This window comes from Manis pentadactyla, chromosome 10 (assembly GCF_030020395.1).
Source record: "Manis pentadactyla isolate mManPen7 chromosome 10, mManPen7.hap1, whole genome shotgun sequence".
Classification (NCBI taxonomy): domain Eukaryota; kingdom Metazoa; phylum Chordata; class Mammalia; order Pholidota; family Manidae; genus Manis; species Manis pentadactyla.
The window spans coordinates 117,298,384-117,324,874 of record NC_080028.1 but is presented as its reverse complement, the minus strand read 5'-3'; the positions used below and the strand labels follow the sequence as shown (position 1 = coordinate 117,324,874).

The window sequence follows — 26,491 nt, the reverse complement described above, 5'->3', positions numbered from 1 at the left end:
GGATGATCCTTGGTGGACGTGGGGGAGGAGACAGGGAGGAGTAGACTATTGAAGTCACAGAAGACAATGAAAATAAAAGCTGATGCTGTGAATTTTAGAAAAATTTAATTCTGCTTCTATCAAAAGAAGACATTTAAAGAAAGAAAAATTCAAATACGTATTTTTGAGTAGTTCTGGTTGCTGGCATTCCACCCTTATCTGTAAAAGCATGCTTGTTGGCATTAGGTTCCATCAATTCACTTGTGATTTCTAAATTAATTCTGAAGGAAACCACAACTTACTTGAAGATCCCATTGAGTGTCTGTGGGCCTGATTTTTTTTTTCTTTCTTCACAGACGAAGCACTTCCACTAGTCATGGAAAAAAGGTCTAAATCCGTGTCTTCTCTGCTTACAAGTCTTGCCTTGGAGCAATGGGAGAGAATGTATACAATCATGAAACAAAATATGGCATTTTCTGAATGCAGCTCACATTACCCCAAATAAACAAACAGGCTCTGTCAAACAACCTTCTTCAAAATGATACCACAATCCTTTATTGCTGCCCAGGCAGAACAAATGTACTATGTCAAAGCATTTTTTTGCAAATAAGAGCCGATTTTAAAATTGAGGTTTGCTATTTGACTCTGTACAACAAAGAAAACATTTTAGTACAGTAATTTTGATGAAAATCAATCTTAAAGGCAACTGATGAAACTTTAAACAGCTTAATATTACTTATTTACCAAGTATATTATTTGATTCTTAATTGAATCTTAGAAATGTCATATGGGGTTATTTTTTGCCATATTTATATTTTACCAGATATAAGTATTAGTCTTCTCAAGAAAATTCCCTGAAATGACCTTTATCCCATATCTGCATACTACATAGTCACAAAATATCTTTACCTTCTCATTACAACCATTATTAATACAAAAGCATTATATATCAAGTCTAAGTTAGGGGTAATGGTAAATATATAGAAATTTCAAGATATTATTTTAAGGACAATAAGGATAATTTATTTGATCTAAAATTACCATCTGAACCTTTATAAGTATCTTAGACTGAGCCCAAGAGTTGCAAGAATTGATTCTTGCTTATAGAAGATTGTTTTATGTAATGTCTGGTGTCATTAAGTAAGGATTTATCATATGAACTGTGTGAAAATGCCGTGATGGAAAGCAAAGCGGCCTCAAAGTAGCTCAGGTTTAAGCCAAACCACAGGATGCTTGAAATCCTGTGAGAAACCATTGTATTTAACATTTGATGTGAGAACAATTTAAGTAGAGCAAAACATAGCTATTACTGTGGTTAAAAAACTAGACTCATATTATGATCTAAAAAACCTCATGAAACCAGAATCTAAAGATTATCCTCTTTCAAATTCACATTCTTGCCCTTCTCCTTTACATGCACCTTCCCACTTTCTTGCACGCATGAGTTTCTCATTGTTAAGCAAGCACGTGTGTTATTACTGAACTTAGAATTGAAACCATTTTATAATGTCAGTCACTTTTTCACGTACCTGGCCAAAAGATCTGCTTGAATTGATAAAAACCCTCAGCTGAAAATTGTTTAAAAAGAGATAAGTAACAAATGGCTTCCAATTTCCACCTGCAATTAATATGAAAACTTTTACACATTATTTCTGAATTTTGTTTCAGTTAGTACACAAGAGTATGTATCTAATACTCCCATCAGAGTAGCCCCATCAACACTAAGACTTAAAAAGAGCCAGTCAAGAATGAGGAGGAAATACTAAAGTAATACCACAGTTTTGGTGAGAACCAGTTATAAAACAAAGAGAAACATGTCAACCATCTAGGGGACCCTACTGCTGGCTAAAGAAGCTTTAACTGTAAGCCCCAAGATTTTAAAACTGGGTTTTATTTGCTTCAATTCAATGACATAATTCACTACACCTATTTAGAAAGTATAAGTCCTACTCCTCCAGATGAGATAACACCTATGTGTCAAGAAAATATCTGTGAACACATGCCTTCCAAAGACCTCATTATCATCTAAGCCATTAACATCCAAAAGACTTTCTTCCAAAATAGAAAACATTAGGCCATATTGTAAAAGGGAATAAAATTTAGGAGTGAAATTTAACAGGGATACACAATTTCACAATGGTACCACCTAGCAGCTTAAACACAAATCTAGAAATTTCATAAAGGGGCCAATTATAGGTCCATGGATTGGTGTATCAGACACAGCCACATATGAACTAATATTCAAACTCTATTTCTGAAAACATTAACTTTCAAATTGAACACAATTTTTCCTCTTACTGTTAACACATAAAGAAATCATAAAGAAAATACATCTTTTCTTCTATATTATGTGAAATGGAGATATTTAAAAATTGATATACTCAATAACTGACCATGCTTTTATAACTTTTTCTATAAAAATGTATGTTTAAGCTAAACTCTGTAATATTAAACATTTGTGCCATTATAACACAGTAAACAGTTTTTAGTTAATGTTAGATAATAATTTTCTTATGGATATGGTCTCATTAAGGGAAAAAAAAAATCACACCCCAGGCAGTGTTTCACAGTACAGAGGGATCTCAAAGGTTTGGAATTTTTTCCTGAGGAGTGAGAGATTCAAGCCCCACATCAGATGCCCCAACCTTAGATACCTACAGGAGACATGAACCCCCAAAACACCTGACTTTGAAAACTAACAGAGAGTACGTCTAGGAAAACTATAGAACTTTAGGGAAAGGAAAACTGCTTTTAAAGGGCTTGTGTGCAGACTTACTCTACTTGGAAACTGGTGGACAAGCGCTGGATTGAAAATGGCAAAGATAACAGAGGCAGGAGGCAGTTGGGCTTCTCCCTGGGGGCTGAGATGCTGGTGGCAGCAATTTTTGGTAGTTTGTTCTGCCCAGCTGATCCAAGGTCTGGCAGGAGCCTTTCTGGAATCTCCTCTCCAGCCTGCTAATGCCAAGGGCTGCCCACTCTGAGGGCCCCACACAACCCTGCAACTCAGCTAGACCTCACAGCCAACAGACAATAACCCTATCCACCAGGGCACCTGCAGCAGTGGTGGCCAGGCCTCATGACCAGCTGGGACACGGACCACCTCCACCACCCATGAGTGAGACAACAGCAATTTGGCTCAACCACAACAGAAGGGTGTGTGTGGCCCACACAGGCGACACCCCTGGAGCTCCTTGCTTTGGTGTCAAGGGGAGACTGTACTTCTCGGCTCCACAGGACATAACCTACATGATGTCACTCCTTTCAAGACTGAGAGACATAACTGAACTACCAAATACACAGAAACAGAGAGTTAACTAAAATGAGTTAACAGAAGATTATGTTCCAAATGAAAGAACAAGACAAAACCTCAGAAAAAAAAGTGAAAAGGAGATAAGCAAACTACCTGACAAAGAGTTCAAAGTAATGTTTGTAAAGATGCCTACTGACCTTGGGAGAAGAATGAAAGAACATAGTGATAACTTCAACAAAAAGATAGAAAATATAAGAAAATACCTATGAGAGCTAAAGAGTATATTAACATAAATGAAAAATACATAAAGGGAGTAAGTAGGTGATCTGGAAAACAAGGTAGTGGAAATCACCCAAAATGAACAGCAAAAAAGGAAAAAAAGATTTTAAAAAAGGATAGTTTAAGGGCTAGGACAACATCAAGCATACTAACATCCACATTATAGGGAGAAGAAAAGAGAAAGAGAAAGGGTTGGAAACTTATTTGAAGAAATAATAGCTGAAAACTTCTTAAACCTGAAGAAGGAAACAGACATCCAAATTCAGGAAGCAGAGTCCCAAACTAGATGAAACCAAAGATATCCACATCAAGACACATTAAAATTAAAATATCAATTTAAAAATAAAGAGAATCTTAAAAGGAGCAAGAGTAAAGCAATTAATTATGTATAAGGGAATCTCCATAAGATTATCAACTGATTTTTCAGCAGGAACTTTGCAGCCAGAAGGGAGTGGCATAATATATTCAAAATGCTGAAAGGAAAACCCTACAGCCAAGAAGAATACACTACCCAGCAAGGTTATCAATAAAAATTGAAGGGGCGATAAGGAATTTCCCAGATAAGCAAAAACTAAAGTAATTCATCACTACTAAACTGTCTTTACAAGAAATAGTAAAGGGACTTCTTTAAGCAGGAAAGAAAAGGCCATAACTAGAAATAAGAATATGTGTGAAAGAAAAAAATCTTACTGGTAAAGGCAAACATATAGAAAAGATAGTGGATCAATCACTTATAAAGCTACTATGAGGGTTAAAATATAAAAATAATAATATAATCAACTTAATCTACAATAATTAAGGGATACACTGAACAAAAAATGTAAAATGTGATGTGTAAAACACAAAATGTGTGTGTGGGGGCAGTAAAATGCAGTGTTTTTTAGAATGAGTTTGAACATAAATGACTACAAACATAAAATAATCTGCTATATATATAGATTGTTATATATGAACTTTACAGTACCCACAAACCAACCACCCATAATAAATACATAAAAAATAAAGAGAAAGGAACCCAAACATAACACTAGAGAAAGCCATCAAATCAAAAGGGAAGAGAGCAAGAGAATTAAGGACCAGAGAAGACCTAAAAAAACAATCAGAAAACAATCAACAAAATGGCAGTAAGTATGTACCTATTGATAATTACTTTAAATGTAAATGGACTATATGCTCCAATCAAAACACATAGGATGGCTGAAAGGACAGAAAAACAAGACTCATTTACATGCTGCCTACCAGAGACTCCCTCACTTCAGATCTAAAGATACACACAGACTGAAAGTGAAAGGATAGAAAAAGATGTTCCATGCAAATGAAAACAAAACGAAAGCTGGAGTAGCAATGCTTACATCAGACAAAAAAGAAGTTGAAACAAATGCTGTAACAAGAGATAAATAAGAGCATATATATTGATAAAAGGATCAATCCAACAAGAATATATAACATTTATAAATATTTATGCACCTAACATAGGAGCACCTAAATTTATAAAGCAAATATTAGCAGATACAAAGAGACAAAGTGACAGTAATATAATAATAGTAGGGTACTTTAAACCCAATTTACATCAATGGATAGATTATCCAGACAGAAAATTAATAATGAAACAGAGGTCAAACAAAAAGTTAGGTGAGATTGACTCAACAGATACATACTGAATATTCCATCCCAAAGCAGCAGAATATATATTTTTCTCAAGTTCACATGGAACATTCTAAAGAATAGATTACACATTAGGCCATAAAACAAATTTCAATACACTTAAGGATACTGAAATCTCATCAACCATTTTTTCTGACCACAATGGTATGAAGATAGAAATCAATTACAATAAGAAAACTGGAAAAAACACAAACTCATGGAGATTAAACAACATATTACTAAAGAATCAGTAGGTAAACAAAGAAATCAAAGATGTAATAAAAAAAATACCTTGAGACACATGAAAATGAAAGCACAAGGCTCCAAAATCTATGGCACACAGCCAAACCATTCTAAGAGAGAAATTTATAGCCCAACTCAAGAAACAAGAAAAATATCAAATTAAAAAACTAACCCATTCTCTAACGGAACTAGAAAAAGCATAAACAAAACCCAAAGTTAGTAGAAGGAAGGAAATAATAAAGATTAGAGTGGAAATGAAGACAAGACTAAAAAACAGTAAAAAAGACTGAATAAACTAAGAGCTGGTTCTTTGAAAAGATAATCAAAATTGAGAAATCTTATTCAAGACTCACCAAGAAAAAAAGAGGGCCCAAATAAATAAAATCAGAAATGAAAGAGAAGTGATACCACAGAAATACTATGGATGATTATACACCAGCAAAATGAACAACCTAGAAACAATGGATAAATTCCTAGAAACAATCTTCTAAGAATGAATCAGGGAGAAATATAAAATCTGAATAGACTGATTACTAGGAATGAAATTGAAACAGTAACCAAAATCTACAAATAAACAAAATCCAGGACCAGATGGCATCACAGGTGAATTCTACCAAACATTTAAAGAGGTAATATCTATGCATCTCAAACTATTTCAAAATACTGAAGAGAAATAAATACTTCCAAGCTCATTTTATAAGGCCAGCATTACCTTGATACCTTAACCAGAAAAAGACACTACAAAAAAGAAAATTATAGGTCAATATACCTGGTGAACATAGATGAAAATATCTTCAACAAAATGTGAGCAAACCAAATTCAACAATACATTAAAAAGATTGTACACCATGATCAAGTGGGATTTATTCCAGGGATGCAAGGATGGCTCAATATCTGTAAATCAGTCATGATACACCACATTAACAAAACAAAGAGTAAAAATCATATTACCATCTAAATAGATATAGAAAAATAATTTGACACAATTCAACACCTATTTATGATTAAAAACTCAACAAAGTAGGACCTCAACAAAATAAAGGCTATATAAGACAGCCCCTCAGCTAATATCATACTCAGTGGAGAAAAGCTGAAAGCTCTTTCTCTAAGATCGGGAATAAGATAAGTATGTCCATTCTTAGCACTTTTATTTAATATAGTGTTGCCATAGCAATTAGGCATTAGTTTTTTATTTTTATTTTACTTTTTATTTTTTATTAAAGTATCATTGATATGCAATCTTAAGATGATTTCACATAAACAACACAGTAGTTTCAACATTCTCCCGTATTATCAAGTCCTCACCCCCTCTACTGCAGCCACTGTCAGCATAGTAAGATATTAATAAATCATTAATTGTCATCTCCAAGCTGTATTGCCTCCCCCAGGACACACTTATATTGTGATTGTGAATTATATTGCCCCTTAATCCCCTTCTACCTCCCCATTCACCCTCCCCAATGTGTCACCCTTGGTAACTACTAGTCCCTTCTCGGTGTCTGTGAGTCTGTTGCTATTTTTTTCCTTCTGTTTTGCTTTGTTTTTGTACTCCACAAATGAGTGAAGTCATTTGGTATTTGTCTTTCTACCCATGACTTATTTCACTGAGCACAATACCCTTTAGATCCATCTAGGTTGTTGCAAATGGGAGGGTTTCTTGTCTTTTTTTATGAATGAATAATATTCCATTGTGTATATGTACTAATTTTTCTTTATCCATTCACCTACTGATGGACACTTAGATTGCTTCCATATTTTAGCTATTGTAAATAGTGCAGCAATAAACATAGGGGTGCATATGTCTTTTTGAATCAGGGTTCTTGCTTTTCTTTGTAAATTCCTAGGAGTAGAATTCCCAGGTCAAATGCTATTTCTGTTTTTAGTTTTTTTGAGGAACATCCATTGCTTTCCACAATGGTTGAATCAATTTACATTCTCACCAATAGTGGAGGAGGGTTCCCCTTTCTCTGCATCCTCACCAGCATTTGCTGTTTCTTGTCTTTTGGATGTTGGCCATCCTAACTGGTGTGAGGTGATATCTCAATGTGGTTTTAATTTGCATTTCCCTGATGATTAGCAATGTGGAGCATGTTTTCATGTGTCTCTTGGCCATCTGAATTTCTTCTCTGAGAAGTGTCTGTTCAGATCCTCCATCTATTTTGTAATCAGGTTATTTGCTTTTTGGGTGTTGAGGTGTGTGAGCTCTTTGTGTATTTTAGATGTTAACCCCTTATTGGGTATGTCATTTATGAATATATTCTCCCATACTGTAAGATGCCCCCAAATACCCAAAGCAATCCTGAGAAGGGAGAATAAAGCTGGGGGGATTATACTCCCCAACTTCAAGCTCTACTACAAAGCCACAGTAATCAAAACAATTTGGTACTGGCACAAGAACAGACACATAGATCAATGGAACAGAATAGAGAGCCCAGATATAAACCCACACATATATGGCTAATTAATATATGATAAAGGAGCAATGGATATACAACGGGGAAATGACAGCCTCTTCATTGACTGGTGTTGGCAATACTGGACAGCTACATGCAAGAGAATGAAACTGAATTATTGTCTAACCCCACACACAAAAGTAAACTTGAAAAGGATCAAAGACCTGAATGTAAGTCATGAAACTATAAACCATAGAAGAAAACATAGGCAAAAATCTCTTGAATATAAACATGAGCAACTTTTTCCCAAACACTTCTCCTTGGGCAAGGGAAACAAAAGCAAAAAAGAACAAATGGGACTACATCAAACTAAAGAAGTTCTGTAGAGCAAAGGACACCAGCAGCAGAACAAAAAGGCATCAAACTCATTTCTTGAGTGAGATATGCAGTAGGAGTAAAGATTCACTTTTTTTTCCATGTAGATATCCAGTTGTCAAGCATTATTAGTTGAAAAAAATTACTCTTTCCCTCTTCTAATTGCCTTGGTACCTTTAAGGAAAATCAATTAACCTTATAAATGTAGTATTTTTCTGGACTCTATTCTTTTCCATTGATTAATTTTTCTATCTTTATATATATAACACACATTGTTGATCATTGGGGCTTTATAGAAAATTTTGAAATCAGATAGCATGAATGTTATTATTCTTCAAGATTGCTTTGACTATTCTGGGTGCTTTGTTTTCCCATATAAATTAAAAAATTTGTCCACTTCTACTAAAAAGCTTTCTAGGAGTATACTGAATTCATATATCATTTGGTGAGAACTGATGTCATACAATTTTAGCCTTCCTCCTCATGAATATGGTATATTTCTTTGATTTTTTTAAAGCAATGTTTGATAGTTATTGGAGAGTCCTTAAACATATTAATATTAACATTATTTTAAAATATTTTATATTTCTTATTTTGTGGTGAATAGAATTTTTTCTAAATTAATTTTTTGTGAAGTTTGTTGCTAATATATGGATAGTTACATATCTGTGTACACCTATATATATCTATATACATGTATACATATCTCTCATTTTTTTCTCCAAGAATAGGCTTGAAGAGTAATATGGCATCTACCTATCTTTATCATCTATATATCTCTCTCTACATATATATAGATACCTATATCCACAGGTATCTATATCTCTATACCTATATGTGTATCTATAGATTATATATAGATTGTTTTTTCTCCAAGGATGGGCTTGAAGAATACAAAGACCTGCTTTAATAAACACTGACAGATTTCTTTCCAGAATGACTGTACCATCTTCTACTTTCACCAGTTGTACATCAAATACACCAAATATATTTATTACAATAAAGTTGCATTTTTAAAAACAAATTTTCCTCATTGATGGCCTGGTCCCAATTGTGCAATTATCAACCACACTGTTGATAGCACATTGCATTACCCAATTTTCTAATTTTTGCCTTTTGATGAATATGGTCAGGCAGTTTCTTAGTTGTAATTTTTGTTCCTCTGGTCATGCAACTGAGCATGTGTTCATATACATTTATGCATTTAGGCATTATCCTTGTGAACTTGTCTATGCCATTCTTTTTCTATTGTATCTCTATTTCTTTTTCATTGGGTTACCTAACTGTATATTGTTCATTTGCAGTTTTTTTCCCCAATATTTAGATGTTAACTTATTATCGGCTTTAGGTGCTGAAAATAGTTTGTCCATGTCTGTAATCTGTAAAATTCTTCAAAAGAAGAAATATTTAATTTAATATAGTCAAGTCAATCAATTTTTTTACATATAATTTGTATTATATGTATCTTTTTAAAGAAGTCTTTCTTCACTGCTAAGTAACAAATATTTTATTTGGTCAGTTGTATAGCTTTAACTTTCACACTTAGGTCTTCAGATCTTCTGCTCAATAACCCTTTCTTTAATTCCAAAAAGCAGTTGTTCCTGAAAGCCTTCCCCAATAAACATCCTACACTCAATTATCAGAATCTCAAAGTAAGTTTTCCTGTGGAATCTGAACTGTGACTGTCTTCTGCAGGAAAATTCTGGCATTTTAGGGGATACATTTAGTCAATATAATTGTATAGATCAGCGACATGCTTTCTGATATATATTAGAAGTAAAATGATATTTGTTTCCATATTTTTCATTCCATACTGTCACATAATTTGATTTGATCTTCCTTAAAAGACAGGTTTTTTATTTTTTAGCTTCCTCAATATTTAGCATTTGAATGTTTGATTCTGTCTTCACTCTTGAATATTATTTTTATGTTTAATAAAATAATATTTATGTTTATCCCTATTATTAAGAAACAACTCCATTATCTTTTGATATGTATTGTTGCTGATATCATGTCAACTCTCAATCTAATTATTATTCCCTTGTAAATCATCTCTCAATTCATTAATTCTCTCTTTTATGGTGTCTAGTCCACAGTTCATTTCAATGATAATATTTCTTTTAATTTCCAGAATTTATAACAGGTTCTTTTGCATATCTATCAGTTAGTTAAAACTTGATAACTTTTATTCCATAATTCTTTGTCCGCTTTATTTATAGGTGTTATTCTTATGTCTTTGAGGATCTTATAGTAGCAGCAGTTTCAGTTTTAAAAATAAATTTTCCTCTTATTTATGGCCTGGTCCCAGTCATGCAATTATCTGCCTCTAGTTCCCCAGCACAATTAGCGTGCTTATATTTGTATGTAGTGGAATATAGTCGGATATGGAGGAAGGAGATTAATGTCAGACCATTAATCTCATAGAACCACTTTAATTAGTAATCTATCCCATCTGTTTTCACTAATCCTTAGAAGTATAATCATTAAATCTAATATCACTTTCTTGCTCCTGGAATTCCTTGGCACTTTTATATTCCCCATTCTTGCTCCAAAGTGGCCGTCAAAAATCTGTAAGTCTTAGTCAGTATTATGCATGATGCTAATAGCCTGAATTGCCCATTTTTCTGGGGTAATCTGCATGCTCCTCTGCCAGAGGGATCTCTATTAAAGTAAGCAAATATTTGCTGAATTATTATTTCAAATTTGTGCATACATTCTATAAATATTTTCATAAACACATTAATTTTAGCTGTTGTCTTTATATCTTCCTATTTTAGGAAAACCCCTTGAATTGAGTGGCTCATGAGAATGATGAATATAACTACACTGGATACCATAATACTGGTTTGCATTAGAAAATACATTATCTTTTTATACTAAATTCTACATCAAAAGCTATATTATAATCAGTTTTCTTGATGAATACAGAATCTGAATGAATAATACATTTGGTTGATGTAAATGAATGTTATAAAGTTGGGTCACAGGATGCATCCATTTTTTACCTGCCAAGGAAGCCACACACTTTTGTCACTGGGTAAGGTACTCTCTCCTCTGGAAACTTCTGGAAACACACTGAAAATTTCTTGTTTAGTGGGCTCCATTTCTCTAGATTCCATATTGGCCATTTTCCTTCTATTAACGCCATCTTCTTTCTAATAGCATACAGTACAATTGACTTTGGTAATGAACATACAGTTACACTGTCTAGAGTCTACATTCTGATCCCATGTTTAGAACTTGGTTGTCACTAAAGCTCTAATAGTTGACACTTTATTACTTACAGCGGTGAACATCATAATAACTTGTTAACTTTTATTTGGTGTAATTTTCTGAGGTGGGAGGGTACTTTGATGTTTCCCTCAAATATCCTACTCTTTTAAAATATTCAAGAAAATAATTTCATTATGCAATTTCCTATCCAGAGGAATTTTTAAAAATTTGGTAGCATGTGATTATTTTAAAATCTTCTATATAGAATCAATATTTTGAAGTAATATCATGTGTGTCAGGAAAGCATGTTATAATTTTCATGCATAGTATTTTGAGATTACCCCAAGTAGAGTTGTGATATTTTCATAATATACAGTAGTTATAGACATACTTTATAGTGCCGTTTATTGAGTAATGTGTCTACAATGTTTTTCTGTAACTTTAAACACATTTCTTACCACAAGCTGAACTCTTCCACCATTAAGCACATCTGGATCTAACTCAGGCAAGAAGTGATTGCTGCATAGTGGCAAAAACAGAAGTCACAATATTATATAAATGTAGAGGAAGATCATGAAAGGAATGCCCAATGAAAATTTGGGGAGAAATTAGTAATTTACAAAATAGAAATAACAGCTTTCTTAAAATAAGTTACATGTAAATATAAATACAAACTTATATCTTTCCACTGCCATTTTAAAATTCAATTTCACATAAAATTTAAATTTCTAAATAAGACCTTCAACATTATTTTTTATTGCCAAAAATAAACACATGAAATGAGCCAAATAACTGAAAGTACCAATAATGATAGGTAAAGAGTTATAAAAAATATTTAATCTACTCTCTAACATATCTGTCTTATGAGAAAGGTGAAACTTCCTATATTAAAAACAGCTCAAGTTTGTTTAATGCATTATAATAATGGTCACAATTAATGTCTGTTTAAAACCAGAATATTGACAATGTCTTTTTTAAGAACTCCTGTTCTTAAAGAAAATCATTAAAATACTACTTTACATATTATATTTTCAAAAGAGAAAAACCATCAACAATTATCTGTTGCATCAAATGTTTTAATATAACTTATTTAGGAGTAAAATATATTATTAAATTTTTGCCTAAAATACATCCTGAAATATTTTGCTTATTTTTCACACTATCTGTACTTTTGCTTTTAAATCTCTGAACTAGTCTTCTCCTATCTGGTTAATACAGATGGTAAGTCATGGGTTACATAATATTTGTTTATAGTTCTAAAGATGTCTTCTTATGAATGACACTAAATTGACTAATACCAATATTAAAAAAATTGTTTGCATTACTTTCAATACTTAGTAAAATAAAAATTATATTGATCTTTTTATTCCTACTTTCTTTGCTCACAATGAAATAGGACATAATAATCCAGACTGTAAAATGTTGTTTTGATTTCACTTTCATTCTTCACTTTCTTTTCCAGATTTTTGAAGGAGTTTTTTTAAAGGAATGGATAGAAGTGACTACATATAAGGGCTACAATTCATATTACTTTTAAAAGGTGTCATTTTTTACAAATTTTAACTTGCTGCTAAATTAAGTTTTAACTTTCATAATTTCTAGATTTTGTTTGTTACTTACCTAGTTATTACCCAGAATAATAGCCTGGAAATATTTGTAAAGTGTCATCTACATTTAGAATCAATATTGGCTTACATATTTAGTAAATGCTCATAATAGCCTTTTTAAAAATTACTATTTTGTTGATATATGTAGCTAAGATGAAAAAATCTTGAAAATGTATGTAAAAAATGTTATCTCTGAACTTTTATTTTCTTAAAACTTTGGTTTAGTGGTTATGCACATATGTGCTTTTTATTACATTGCTATGGGCTGAATTTTGTTTCCTAAAATTCTTATGTTGATATCCTAATACCTCAACTTATAACTAATACATAATACCTAATAGTAAAAATAATTAAAGCACTTTCCATACCTCAGAATGTGACTGTATTTGGAAATAGGGCCTTGAAAGAAGTAATAAAGGTAAAATGAGGTCATATAGTTGGGCCCATGTACAACATGACCTGTGTCTTCATAAGAAGAAGGGATTAGAACACAGACAACAAAAATGGAGGGATGATCATAGAAGGACACAGGGGAAAGGTGGCCATCTGCAAGCCAAGGAGACTTCCAAAGAAATCAGACTTGCTGACTCCTTTATCTTGGACATGTTGCCTCCAGAACCAGAATAGTGAGAAAATAGATCTCTGTTGTTCAGCCACCCAATCTGTGGTAGTTTGTAATGGAAACTCTAGCAAACTAATAGGTACATTAATTTAATAATTGATTACCAGTTAGGCTACCAGCTAATGTACATATTAGCACCTTGTTTGTTGTAAAGGGATATAAACATCAAATATCTTTAACTTTGTGAACTCACGTCTATCCCATGAGATAGATACTATGATCTTACTATAAAGGACAGGAAACTGAAGCATTGAGAAATTATTGAAAATAGGTATGTGATTGGTAAACTGGGAGTGTCAGGGTCAAATTATAATTTGAATTGTAAAACATAAATGATAACAAAAATAACACAAAGTAAAATACAACCTGTAATACATATGGTATTTATAAACAGTTAATGGATACCATGCATCTTACTTTATAAAGTAGAATCATGTGTGGTTCATCTGTTAGATTTAAGCATTACAGAAACAGAGTTCTCAAGCATTTTAGGGTGAAAAATATGTTGATTAAATCTATTCTATCTAAGAGGCCTTATAATAACCTGGCAGCGTGGTGTATTGGCCTTTGGCTACAATGTCATTTAGCACAATTAACCTAGGTTTCACTTTTCAAGATGTGTTTACAATGCAAAAATCTAATTTAAAAGAAATGACCTCACCATTTCATATTTCTGGAACTAGTTTCATGAACCCCAACCTGTGTGTGAAGCCATTGACATGTATATTCTTTACTCCTTTCTAATTTTTCATTTGCACTGGTATCCTTGTAGGTAAATTCTTCTTCCTTACCTGGGGGAAATATGGAAATTTTATTTATTATTTAAAAAGATCAAATTTTGACCATGCAGTTCAGCCTATGCCAGACATTTTAGCACAAGAACTATAGAAAAAAGTAAAAAAAAAATTCATGGGAGCTAAATAATCTGTAAGAAAAATGTTAGTCACTTACAGATTAAGTAGTTTTCCTGCTTGAGTTTCAAACCCACCTATTTTTAAAAATAAAGGAAATGTTTTAATGCAACCAGCATTCTATAGGGCTTGACTTTCAGTTTTTAATTTAAAAATTCAAATAATTATTTTTGGTAGAGGGTAGAATTCTAGTATAAAAAAGAATAAAAAAGAATATCATTATGTCTTTTGAAGTTTATTCTAAAATCCAGTCGTTCTTATACTAGTTTTCCTCATATGTAGAATTTATAAATTATACTGGGGGTATTAACCAATACACTATTTTAAGCATATATCAGGTTTAGGGAACCTGAGCTTATGTCTTAGCAGCTATTTCAATGATGGAGGTGGGGAAGCACAGTAGTCCAATGGGTCTGGAAAATACACAAGAGGAGAAATTATACAAGGTAAGAATATAAAGTAACAAATATAAAAGAAAATAATGAAGAAAAAGAAAAATCCAACCCTTATAATATTCACATGTAAAATTTCATATATATAATACACATATCATAATACATAATATATACATATATTTATATATATATTCTTTATAGTTCTTTTTTTATACATTAGTTTGATTTTTTGCTGACATACAAACAATTTTGTATGAATTCTATACATCAACTTTTCAGTTAATCCTATAAAAAATACATTCAGTTAAATGTAACTCTCATCCTAATATACTGTTAGTGGCTATACCATGATGTACCAACTGCTACATTCCAGGTTTTTAATTATCCCATTTAATTAACTCATTTTTTCAGGTAAATTAAAAGTAACAGGCCTAAAAGTACAATTCATTGAAGAACTCTACAGAATCTATAATGTCAGACAGGTTTAAAGCTTTCACCAATTTACCATATACTATGTGATGTTATTCATGTCACTGAGCTAAGGGTCAACACGGGAATATTTAATTTTTAAAGCTGTTGATAATGTGACAAAAATATTGTCCATTATGGTATTAATTTATATGTCTTTATCGTTAATGAGATTGAACATTATTTCACATGATAACTTTTTAATTATAGGTTATTTGGTAAATTACCTTTCTTGTTCTCTCCAATTATTTGCTGGATCCTAGTATTTCCCTTTATGATGTTTTCAATTCACCATTCATAATCCTTTATCTGATATCACTGGTGCAAATATTTTCTCCTGTCCATTTTTTCATTTTAGTTTCTACTGTACTTTCAAAGGGACACCTTTCTTTTTCCTTAGGTGTACAAATGTATCTATTTGCTAGCTGTCTTCTAAACTACAAGCCAATTTCCCCTCATAATTTATAGGTTTGCATCTCCCAATTCAATAAACTCACATAAATGAGATATAAGATATCAGGGGAAAATTCTGTAGTCTCCTAATATTTTGTCTTCAACACTAAAATACATTGGTTAACAAAACTCCTTTAAGAGAAGTCTACTCTCTCTCTGCGTCTTCAGTTTCCATTTCCTCTTTGACTTACTGCAATACGATTTTGTCAAATTGAAACTGTCCTTACTAAGAAGGCCTTAAACTGTCTTATTTAAAAATCTCATTCCTTATCTTCATTGCTTCTCTGCTGAATTCAACTACACAGGCCATCTCCTTATCTTAAAACTCTTTGCAGGACCTTGAAACACCAGACTCCAAGGGCTTCCTTTCGGGATTCTTTACGGATTCCTTAAGATTTTGGTGTTTCTCATTCTGCAAGTACCTAGTAGCCCACCACTCTCTACTCTGCCTGGCACTTCCTGGCTTCTGATGATAGTAAACTAGAGACATTGTTTATTACCTCAAGGGACAGGCAGCCTAGAGGACTAGCTAGCATCAACCTCTTTCTTATTCCTGTTCTCATATCTAGTTGAACTTCAGAATCACAACTTGTTTTAATCATCATCAACCTGAAGTCCTAGTTTATCCAGACCGGATATTCTGGAGTCAACCTAGAGCTGCTCATTCCTGAAGTACCAACATCTAATCAGAAAATAGGTCAAGGCCAGCTGCTGGGCATCTCACTAATCTCTGGCTCCTGTTTTCCATCCCCAGCTCCCCCATTGTTATTTCAGACTGGCTTGTATGTGGTACCATAGATGCAAAGGTACCTTTGTTACCTAGCACAAGAGAAGGGGCGCACCTCCTCCTGACCTCAATGCCCTCAGTCCCCTCTGGATCCCAACCCTTCCAGACAGTCTGGGCTCTCTTTCGCTCAGTACTTTTTTCTTCTGTATTTCCAATACCTCTCAAAAATGGCTTTTTACCTTTTCCTCTATTTTTTTCTCTTTCTCTAATAAACTTCTTGAAATAGGAGATGAAGCCCAGTCTCTGTTGCATAACTGCCACTGTGCTTTCCCCCAGTGTAGACACTGATGTCCACTCCTTCCTCCTTAAGAGGTCTATTTCCTTCAGGTTTTGTTTCATTACACTCTTCTTGTTTTTCCTCTGACCTTTTGTTCAAACCTCAGTCTCCTTCAAGGGTGCCTCTTCCCTTCGCTTTCCTCCAATCACAGGATTCTTCTCTGGGGTTCTATCCTGGTCCCATCTCATTCTAGACTATACTTTCCTGAATTGGAATATTCATTCAAATATTCAAGTTACTTAATCATGTTCATTATCTCTTTCTGAAACATCCAAAGCCTCTCTACTTAGGTATTCCACAGATAATTTAAACCAAGTACATAAAAAGGCTGAACTCATGTATTATCACCCCACCTTTCCTAAGTTCCCGTAACGTGATCACCACCATCGATGAACAGCTCAGAAGCCAGAGGGTTGTACTGAATCAGCATTCTTCCTCACTCTAAACTGCGTATTATACCCATAAATTCTTTTCAAGCTGTCAAATATTCTGTATTCCCATTGTCACTATTTTGATTCAGGCTACTAGCATCTCTTCTGAATTACTGCAAGAGCCTGCTCACTGGTTTTTGCTTTTGGTCCTACTCCCACGCACACATCTCCATATTGCAAATGGTTTGGCTAAGTTACAAATGTCACCATGCTGCTTCATAGGGCAAATGCCTGGTTCTACACTCGCTTTGGGTAATGTTCAAAATTTTTTGCATAGCATACAGGCCTTGAATATACCTTCAGACACAGATGTTAGGGTCCTGCCTCAATCACCCAGAAAAAATTATTCAAAATGGTCTCTTTGGTTTAAAGACTTTATGTTTGGGGATTATCCACCTTACCAGTGGTGTCCTGTCCTTGCTTCAGGTCTTTGGGTCTCAGTTTAGAAATTATATTTTTTGGTGTAAGCCCCTGATCTTCCAACACTGTGCTTCTAATTCAAATTAGGGCTATCCTCCCAAGGATCCCGTAGTGAGCCCATGATAGCATTTACTACAGATTTTACTTTTCATTCATGTGTCTATTTGACCTACTAGAATATAAGTTCTTTAAGTAGTACATAGTAGGATGGTGTTCAATAAATACTGGCGAAATAATGGAATATTCATCGTAATTGTTTAATTTTTTTCCAGTGCCCTGACAAATGTAGAGCTGGAATTCAGATTTTTATCATGTAAATGAACTTGTTCATTGTGGAGGATAACACATGTCTAAACATGATTAACTTAATTCAGAGACTTCAGCTCTGAAAGTCAGAATCTGATTGATAAAAATTGATAAAGGTAGCAAATTAAAAAACAAACAACAAAACTATTCTGTTATATAAGCCTACTTTACAAAATGTCCACCATGTACGCCATCCTTGAGGAAAGCAGTTCAGCTTTTAAGAAGTTCACCAAAAGAAATTAAATCTTTTAAAATTAATGGAAATATTTTTCTTTTTTTTGTAAAAAGCAAAATAAGTATTCATTAAACCCATATGCTTCAAATATAGTCGCTTTCTAAATTTTTAATATAACATCCTATAGAGGGAGATTAAGATTCAATTATCATTTGGGGCACACAAAAAAGAAGATAATTATTTATATTTTTAGTACATATGGCAACTTTCCCATGAGTACTTTCTTTTTCCTTAATGGCCTTTCTCAGTAATGTAATAATGAAACACTCCTGGTCTCACGGATGAAGATGAGTTCATTCTCTCCCAAAAGATTTTGGAGGACATGGCTGCATGCTGAGCAAAGTGCTTCATTGTTGGAAATACTTTTGGTAACTTGATAAACAGCTAATTCTATGTATTTTATGCTGGAAATACTAAAAATATGAGTCATTATAAAGTGTAAGTGGTCTGTATGTGTTTATTAAAATAAGGTATTGCATCATATTACACAAATGAAGTTGGAATTTGGCATAAATGTTACACTAACAGAATTTTAAAGTCATTAACATCTGTATAAATACTTGTTGATAGGCTGTTTATGACTTTTTCCCTAACCAATCCAGTCTGTTGGAAAGTTGACAGCACTGGCATGAAACCAATAACTCTCTAAGAGCTATTTGTGTGTGACAAGCAACATCCCTATTCTTTTAAAATATTTAAATATATATGTAACTGACTACTAAGGAAAAATGACTTCATGAATAAAGAAGAGGATTGTTGTGCAAAGGTTTGAAAACAGAAATTTTGGGAAAAGAGCCAAAACTCTAGGAAGGTCAAAGGCTACCTGTAGCACTAATCACTTTTTTACATATTTCACTATATTTTATAGCAGAGAGAGTTAAAAAAAAAAAAAGTACTATAATGAAAATACTTGTTACTTTCTGACATTTGAGTTACTTTTCAAAATTTGTCTGTTTAGAGGTTGGGTAGTACATAAAGTGTATGAATGACCTTTAGAAAGCAAAGAAAAATAAAAATGAGTTACTAAATCATATCTTTTAAAATATATGGGCTTTGCAGACACAAGTTTCAACACTATAGAATTGCAAAATTTAAGTGAATCCTTCTGAAACATCCTTTTACAAAGTGGATATAGTTGTGCTTATTTACCCATTATAGTGAGTGTTCTGTATTCAACTTATGCATAATTCTGCCTGAAAGGACAGGTTTTGCCATTTGTATTGTTCAGTTGGGCTGTATCTCCTCATTCATATCTTTATAGCGGAACACCAAATGCTACATAAAGGATGATTCTTCAGTTTCTTCTGTGAGAGCCACATAAGAAAATCACCGGTTGTTAAAGTCATATACATATGAATGCATAATATATCTCCACGTTTGCTTTTAACTAGGGCCAGGATTAGGGTAAATTAAGTGGGACAAACGAAATACTTGCCTTAAGCACAAAACTTAAAAAAATGCCAAAAAACTCAGTAATCAAGATAATGTAATGTTTCAAAATCATAATTGATGAAAAAAATCATAATTAATGAAAAAATCCATGATGAACAAAATATCAATGTTTTAAATGACAGGATCAGTCATAGTGCTGTGCCAAGCTCTACTAGAACCTGAGGTGAAAGGAAAAATCAGTAATACTCATCCTTCTCTGCCATAGTATTGGTAGATTCCCCATTTCTAAGTAATATAATATATGTGTCAATGGGATATTGTTTTTAGAACTACCCAGTAGTCACTGTCTAAGATTACTTTCTACTGTTTCCTATGGAGCTGGCATACCACTTAATTTTCCCCTATGAGTGCCTGGAATCATGACATATGAGAAATTAATTATAAAATAAATTGGTCTATAAAGGAGAAGCTATACATTATTCATCCTTCTGTCTGCATAGCAATGAACATGCACACAGGGCTATGTACCTTCACTCTGCCTCAGTTTTCTCTTAAAATGCATAATAATAATAATAATAATAATAATAATAATAAGATAAAGTCTCAATCACCATGAGATAAGACTTACCTACCCTGGAGGCAAGGCTATCTGTAGAAGTTTTTAAATCCAGGCCAAGATCAAGGTTCCAGGGGGTCACTGGCAGGAGGGAAAGATTCCAGGATTAACCACTAACCTAGACAGTAAATTTTCTTGGGATGAGTCCAGGAAGTCCAGAATTGTAAATCTGTATCAGAGACTTTTAAAATGTATTTTATTACATAATATATGAGGATTTTAGTGTGTCTTTAATAAAGAAAAATTAATTTCCAAAAGATAAGAAGGGTACACAGTCCTAATTGATTTGAAGTTATTTCAAATAATTTTTAGCAATTGCTGAGTAATAACCATGAAGGAGGTTCCCTTGACATGATACTCTCTTGTTTCACCCTCTTAATTTAATTACTCTCAGAAAATATTCCTCTATTCAACCTAGACTCCCCCAGGGAGTGTTAATATAGTAGGTCAACCAAACTAGGACCCACTGGATAGAGTAACGGAGAGGCTGGTGATGTAAGTAGGTTGGCTTTCAAATAACACGGTCATAGTGGTCACATAAATATTACTGCCACCTGTTTTCTGATATTGTTTGAGACTTCATGTCCCAGCCATATCTAAAGGTTTCAACTCTTTGGGAAGAATACATTTCTAACTCTACTCATTCATATACATTTATTAATTGAGGGCCAAGTAGATGGTCAATTTATTTCATTATTTCAAAAGACTGATAAGTGTTCTTATATCAATACATCAATGATAGAGGTGTGATGGACACAAATGAACATTTTTTATATCATTGTAAGCATTGTTTCTTTAGTAGCTGTAAAACAAATTCTCTTAGCCACAGCATGTATGTCGTACATTCACAAGGCATTTCTCATTGTCCATTAATTTTTGACATGTGATTCCTATATTTGTCAAACTTAAGAATACAGATATGCTTTTAATACTGAGATGATAACATCTGAAATGCTGAATATATATTAAAATATTTCTTGTTATAAAAGTCAGTAAATATAACTAAAACTAATTTTCTATCACAATTTGAGCGACGACACAATGCCTAATAAACCTAGCTCCAAACTTACTGTTTTTTGTAGTTAATAATTTAAGCAAGTATCCCCATAGTCTGCTGAAGATTTAAGAATTTTCTAAGTGGATATGACATGAATGCAAAATTTTATATTTTATTATACTATCTTTAGAAAGATAGAATTTTGTTTTATGTAGGAGAACTTCATTGTAAATGAATCAGGTCATCTATTCACGGATTTCACTTTGAAAAGATAGGTAAAAGCATTACTGATCTACTCATACTCTGGAAAACGAAGTCAAGATAGATGTTATAGGTCTTCCCTACAAATTAACTTTTAGTTTTAAATTATTTATGCAAATATTGATTTGTGGAAGCTCTTTTATTTTGGATAATGAATTGGAAGTGGGGTTAAAACTGGAAAGGACCTCAATTGGGCAAGTTGCCTCACTTAGCAGACACTCAATTCCATCATTCATGAACATTAGAGAGAAAGGCAAAATAAGAAATGCTTCAAGACTTTACATGTCATTCTTGTGCAGGGGCCATGCTAATTTTCTCCATATCATTCCAATTTTAGTACATATGCTGCTGAAATGAGCACTGGAGGCTTTTCAAAATATTTTTATCTTGATATATATATACAATGTACACAAAATGCTGCGTATAGCATGTGTTTACAATTTCAAGATTTATAAATACACTGTAAATACATAAATTATGGGACATATATATAAAAATTGTATAAATTAATCATATAAATAAAAATATAAATAAGTGGTCCATGTGACTACTGATCATTAAAAAAAGTAGAACACTGCTTGTTCACCAGAAGTCTTGTTCAAAAATTTCTTACTTTCTTTAGGGTAACTACTCTGCTGAAGTTTGTAACTTTGACTTTCTTGATTTCCTTTATAATTTTTACCATCTATATATTAAGCATTTAATGTAGCTTTGTTTGCTTTTGAGCTATACATAAATATGATAATTCTGTAGGTATTTTTGTCTTCATTTGTTCAATATTTGTGAGATTCATCTATGTTTCTTTGTATAGATTTATTTCATTATTTATTACTGTAACAGTTTATTGCTGTGTTCCACTATATGGATGTATGAGAGTTTATCCATTCCATTGTTGATAGACATATGGGGTGTTTCTGCGTGTTGGCCATTAAGAACACCATCCTGATTATCCTTGTACAAGAGCTTCTGTAAGATAAATATCTGGGAGTGTAACTGAAGAATCATATGGTAGTTATATCTTCAACTCTACTGTAATGTCAAATTGTTTTCCAAATATACCGAATTACATTCCAGTCAGCAAAATATACAAATTCCATTGGTTATATATTCTCCAACACTTAGTTTTATTAGGCTTCTTTTTAAAATTTGCATTTCTCTGCTACCAAATGTAATTAAGCACCTTTTCTCACAGTTATTTAGATTTCTTCTTTTGTGAAATATATATTAAAGTGTCTTGTTAATTTTTTTCTATTAGGCTGATTGTACTTTAATGATTTTTAGGAATTATTTATTATTCTGGATTTGACACTTTTGTGGGTTATATGTGTGGCAAGTATATCCTCCATCTCTGTGAGTTGTCATTTCACTACATTTTTGGATTTACAGACACTCATAAATTTTATGTAAATATCAACATGACCAAAACTTTTTGCATATATTTAAGGAAATAATTCTATATACAAGGTTATGAATATATTCTTCTACATTATCTTCTTTAAGGTTTATATTTTTTCTTCTCACATTTAGGTCTTTAATGCAGCCAGAGTTAATTTTAGTATAGGTAATTAATAAGATTTATTGAAGTCTACCTATCACCTACTGAGTCAGAATGCCATCTCTCTTAAATACCAATTAAGCATATACACACAGTCCTCTATCATTTGTCATTTTCTATATATTTTACTCTACTCTGCTCTACCTTACCCTAAAATTGCTGCTGTTCTATCTCATCCCATCCACAGTGTACCATCTATAATATACAATACTATATACATACCATACCACACCACTATATTCATTGTCTCATTTGCTTCAATTCTAATGATAATTGTGGTAAATTTAGCAGGTTCTCCCACTTTATACATATTATTGAATGTGCTTTGGCTATTTGTAGATTTTGACTTACCATACAGATTTTAGATTCTACTTGTAACATCCATAAATGAAAACCTTTTAGTATTCAAGAAAAATTACAAAGTATATATAAATTAATTTGGGAAGAATCAAAACCTTTGAAATTGTCTTCTAATTCATAAATTTATTTGTAGTTTCCTTAAAATTTTTGATAAAATTTTATAATTTCCCCAGTAAGGTCTAATACATCTTTGTGAGACACAGTCTTCGGCATACAATTTTAGAAATACTATCACAGGTTGATTTTTTTTCCTTCCTTGTTGCTTGCCTATAATATAAGAGTTAAGGTCAGTTTCAGTAAGTCATATTTTTCTAGGAATTTTTTATTTCCTCCAAATTTTCAAATGTATTGCCATAAAGTTAATCACATATTCTCCTACTACAATTTTAATCTGTATCATTTCACCCCATTTTCATTCCTGATACTGGTTTTTTGAGCTTTCTCCTTTATTTTCATGGTCAGACTTACCACAGGTTCATCAAATTTCTTTAAAAAAATTTTAGCTTTATTGATGTATTGCATTTTTTCTATTTCATTAACTATTGCTCTTTTATACTACAATACATAAGATTTTTAAGTTATTCAGCTATTTAAAATTTTTTTCATGTTATTTATTTGATGCATTTTTTAGATGTTTCTTTATTTTCAATAAAATGAAGACTTTCTAGTTATCTTTTATAGTTTATTATTCATTTATGGTTTATTAGCATTATATTCAGAAAACACACTGCATGTAATTTCAATTCCTATGAAACTTTTGAGACCTGATTTAAGGCCAGTGCAAGTGAAAGTTTTGTGAATGCTCTGTGTTGTCTAAGGATAATGTGCATACTATAGCTGTTGGAGTGTTATATATTCTTTAAGCAAATGTTATTAAGTCAGTTTGTCCAATCATGTTGTTACTGACTTTTTGCATGTTCGTTCTATACACTTCTAAGAAAGAGATGTTAAAATTCTTCCAATACAGTTTGGAATTTTCAACTTCTCCTTGTAACTTCTTTAATATTTACCTTATATTATTTAAAAAATTAGTAACAGTTCATTTTTTAGAAGTTTTAGATTTAAAATAAAATTATGAGGAAGGTAGAGAGATTTTCCCGTATATACCCTGTCCCCCCCGACACAAAGCCTCCCCCTTATCAATATACTTCCCCTGTCCCAACCCCAATGTTAAATCTATGAACCCACATTGTTACAACCTATGAACCTACGTTGAGACATCATAATCACCCAAAGTCCATGGTTTACATTACAGTTCACTCTGGATGTTGTATCTTCTATGGGTTTGGACAAATGCATGACCTGTATCCATTCACTATAGTATCATACAGATTAGTTTCACTGTTCCAAAAATCCTTTGTGCTATTTCTCCTCATCACCTCTCAGCTGGATCACTGGTAAGAGCATGGTTAGTTTTATAAGAAACCTTCAAACTGTCTTCCAAAGGGCCTATACCATTTTGCATTCCTACCAGTAATGAACGAGAGATCTGTTGCTCTACCATCACCAGTATTTGGTGTTTTCAGTGTTCTGGATTTAGGCCATTCTAACAGGTGTGTAGTGTTATCTTATTATTGTAATTTGCATTTCCTTGATGACAGGATGTGGAGCATCTTTTCACATTCTTGTTTGCCATTTGTGTGTGTGTGTGTGTGTGTGTGTGTGTGTGTGTATACATACATATATATATAAGTGAAGTGTCTATTAAAGTCTTTGGCCCATTAAAAAAAATTTTTTTTTTCTTGCTGAGATTTAAGAGTTCTTTGTATATTTTGGATAGCAATCCTTTCTCAGATAAATTTTTACAGATATTTTCTCCTGGCCTGTGGCTTGTCTTCTCATTCTCTTGACATTGTCTTTAGCAGAAAATACATTTTAATTTTATTGAAGTCCAATTTATCAATTCTTTCTTTCATGTATTGTACCTCTGCTGTTGTGTCTGAGAAGTCATAGACATACTTAAGGTCATCTAGGTTTTCTCCTGTTATTGTTTAGAACTTTTAGGGTTTTATATATCACATTGAGGTCTGTGATTCATTTTGAGTTAATTTTTATGACTGGTATAAGGTCTGTGTCTAGATTCTTTTTTTTTTTATAGGTGGACATCCACTTGTTCTAGCACCATTTATTGAAAAGGCTGCTTATACTCCATTGTATTGCTTTTGCTCCCTTGTCAAAAATCAGTTGATCATATTTGCGTGGGTCTATTTCTGAGCTGTTTAGTGAGTTCCATTGTTCTATTTATTCTTTTGCCAATACCACACTGTCTTGGTTACTGTAAGTCTTAAAGTCAAGTACTGTCAGTCGTCTACTTTTGTGCTCTTTCCATATATTTTTGACTATTCTGTGTCTTTTGCCTCTTGATATGAATTTTAGAATCAGTTTTTTAATATTTACAAAATGATTTGCTGAAATTTCAGTGAATATATATATCAAGTTAAGAAAAACTGAAATCTTGACAATATTGAGTCTTTCATCCATAACATGGAATATTTATTTATTCTTTGATTTATCTCCCCAGTTTTGTAGTTTTCCCTCACACAGATTTATATATACTTTGTTAGATTTATATCTAAATATTTAATATTTTTGTGCCAATGTAAATGGTACTGTGTTTTTAACTTCAAATTCCACTTGTTCATTGCTGGTATATAGGAAAGTGATTGACTTCTGTATATTAACCTTAGATTCTGCTCACTTGCTATAATCACTTATTAATTTCAGAAGTTTCTCATTAATTTTTTATATAGATAATCATGTCATCTGCAAACAAAGACTGATTTGTTCTTTCCTAATCTGTATACCTTTTCTTTCTTGTTCTTGTTTTATTTCATTAGCTAGGACTTCTGGAACAAGGTTGAGAGGAGTGGTGAGAAGCAACATCCTTCTTAGGAGAAAAGTTCTGTGTTTCTCACCATTAAGTATGATGTTAGCTCTAGGTGTTTTGTAGATGTTCTTTATTAAGTTGAGGAAGTTCCCCTCTATTCCTAGTTTGTCAAGAGTTTTTATCATAAGTGGATGG

The 26,491-nt window shown here is 32.6% G+C and overlaps 1 protein-coding gene and 1 non-coding gene across 2 annotated transcripts in view; both read right to left on the bottom strand.

Moving 5' to 3' along the window:
• Positions 1-231: 231 nt before the first annotated feature.
• The window catches only part of LRRIQ1 (leucine rich repeats and IQ motif containing 1), a 163,940-nt gene continuing 137,680 nt past the window's right edge, over positions 232-26,491 (bottom strand). Inside the window, 5 exon segments of the mRNA XM_036890021.2 lie at positions 232-402; positions 11,169-11,318; positions 11,835-11,895; positions 14,267-14,396; positions 20,309-20,377. Coding sequence (XP_036745916.2) covers positions 232-402; positions 11,169-11,318; positions 11,835-11,895; positions 14,267-14,396; positions 20,309-20,377 — 581 coding nt within the window.
• Positions 21,809-21,915, bottom strand: LOC118914807 (U6 spliceosomal RNA). Its single transcript, XR_005025769.2, has one exon. It is a non-coding gene; the product is annotated as a U6 spliceosomal RNA (small nuclear RNA).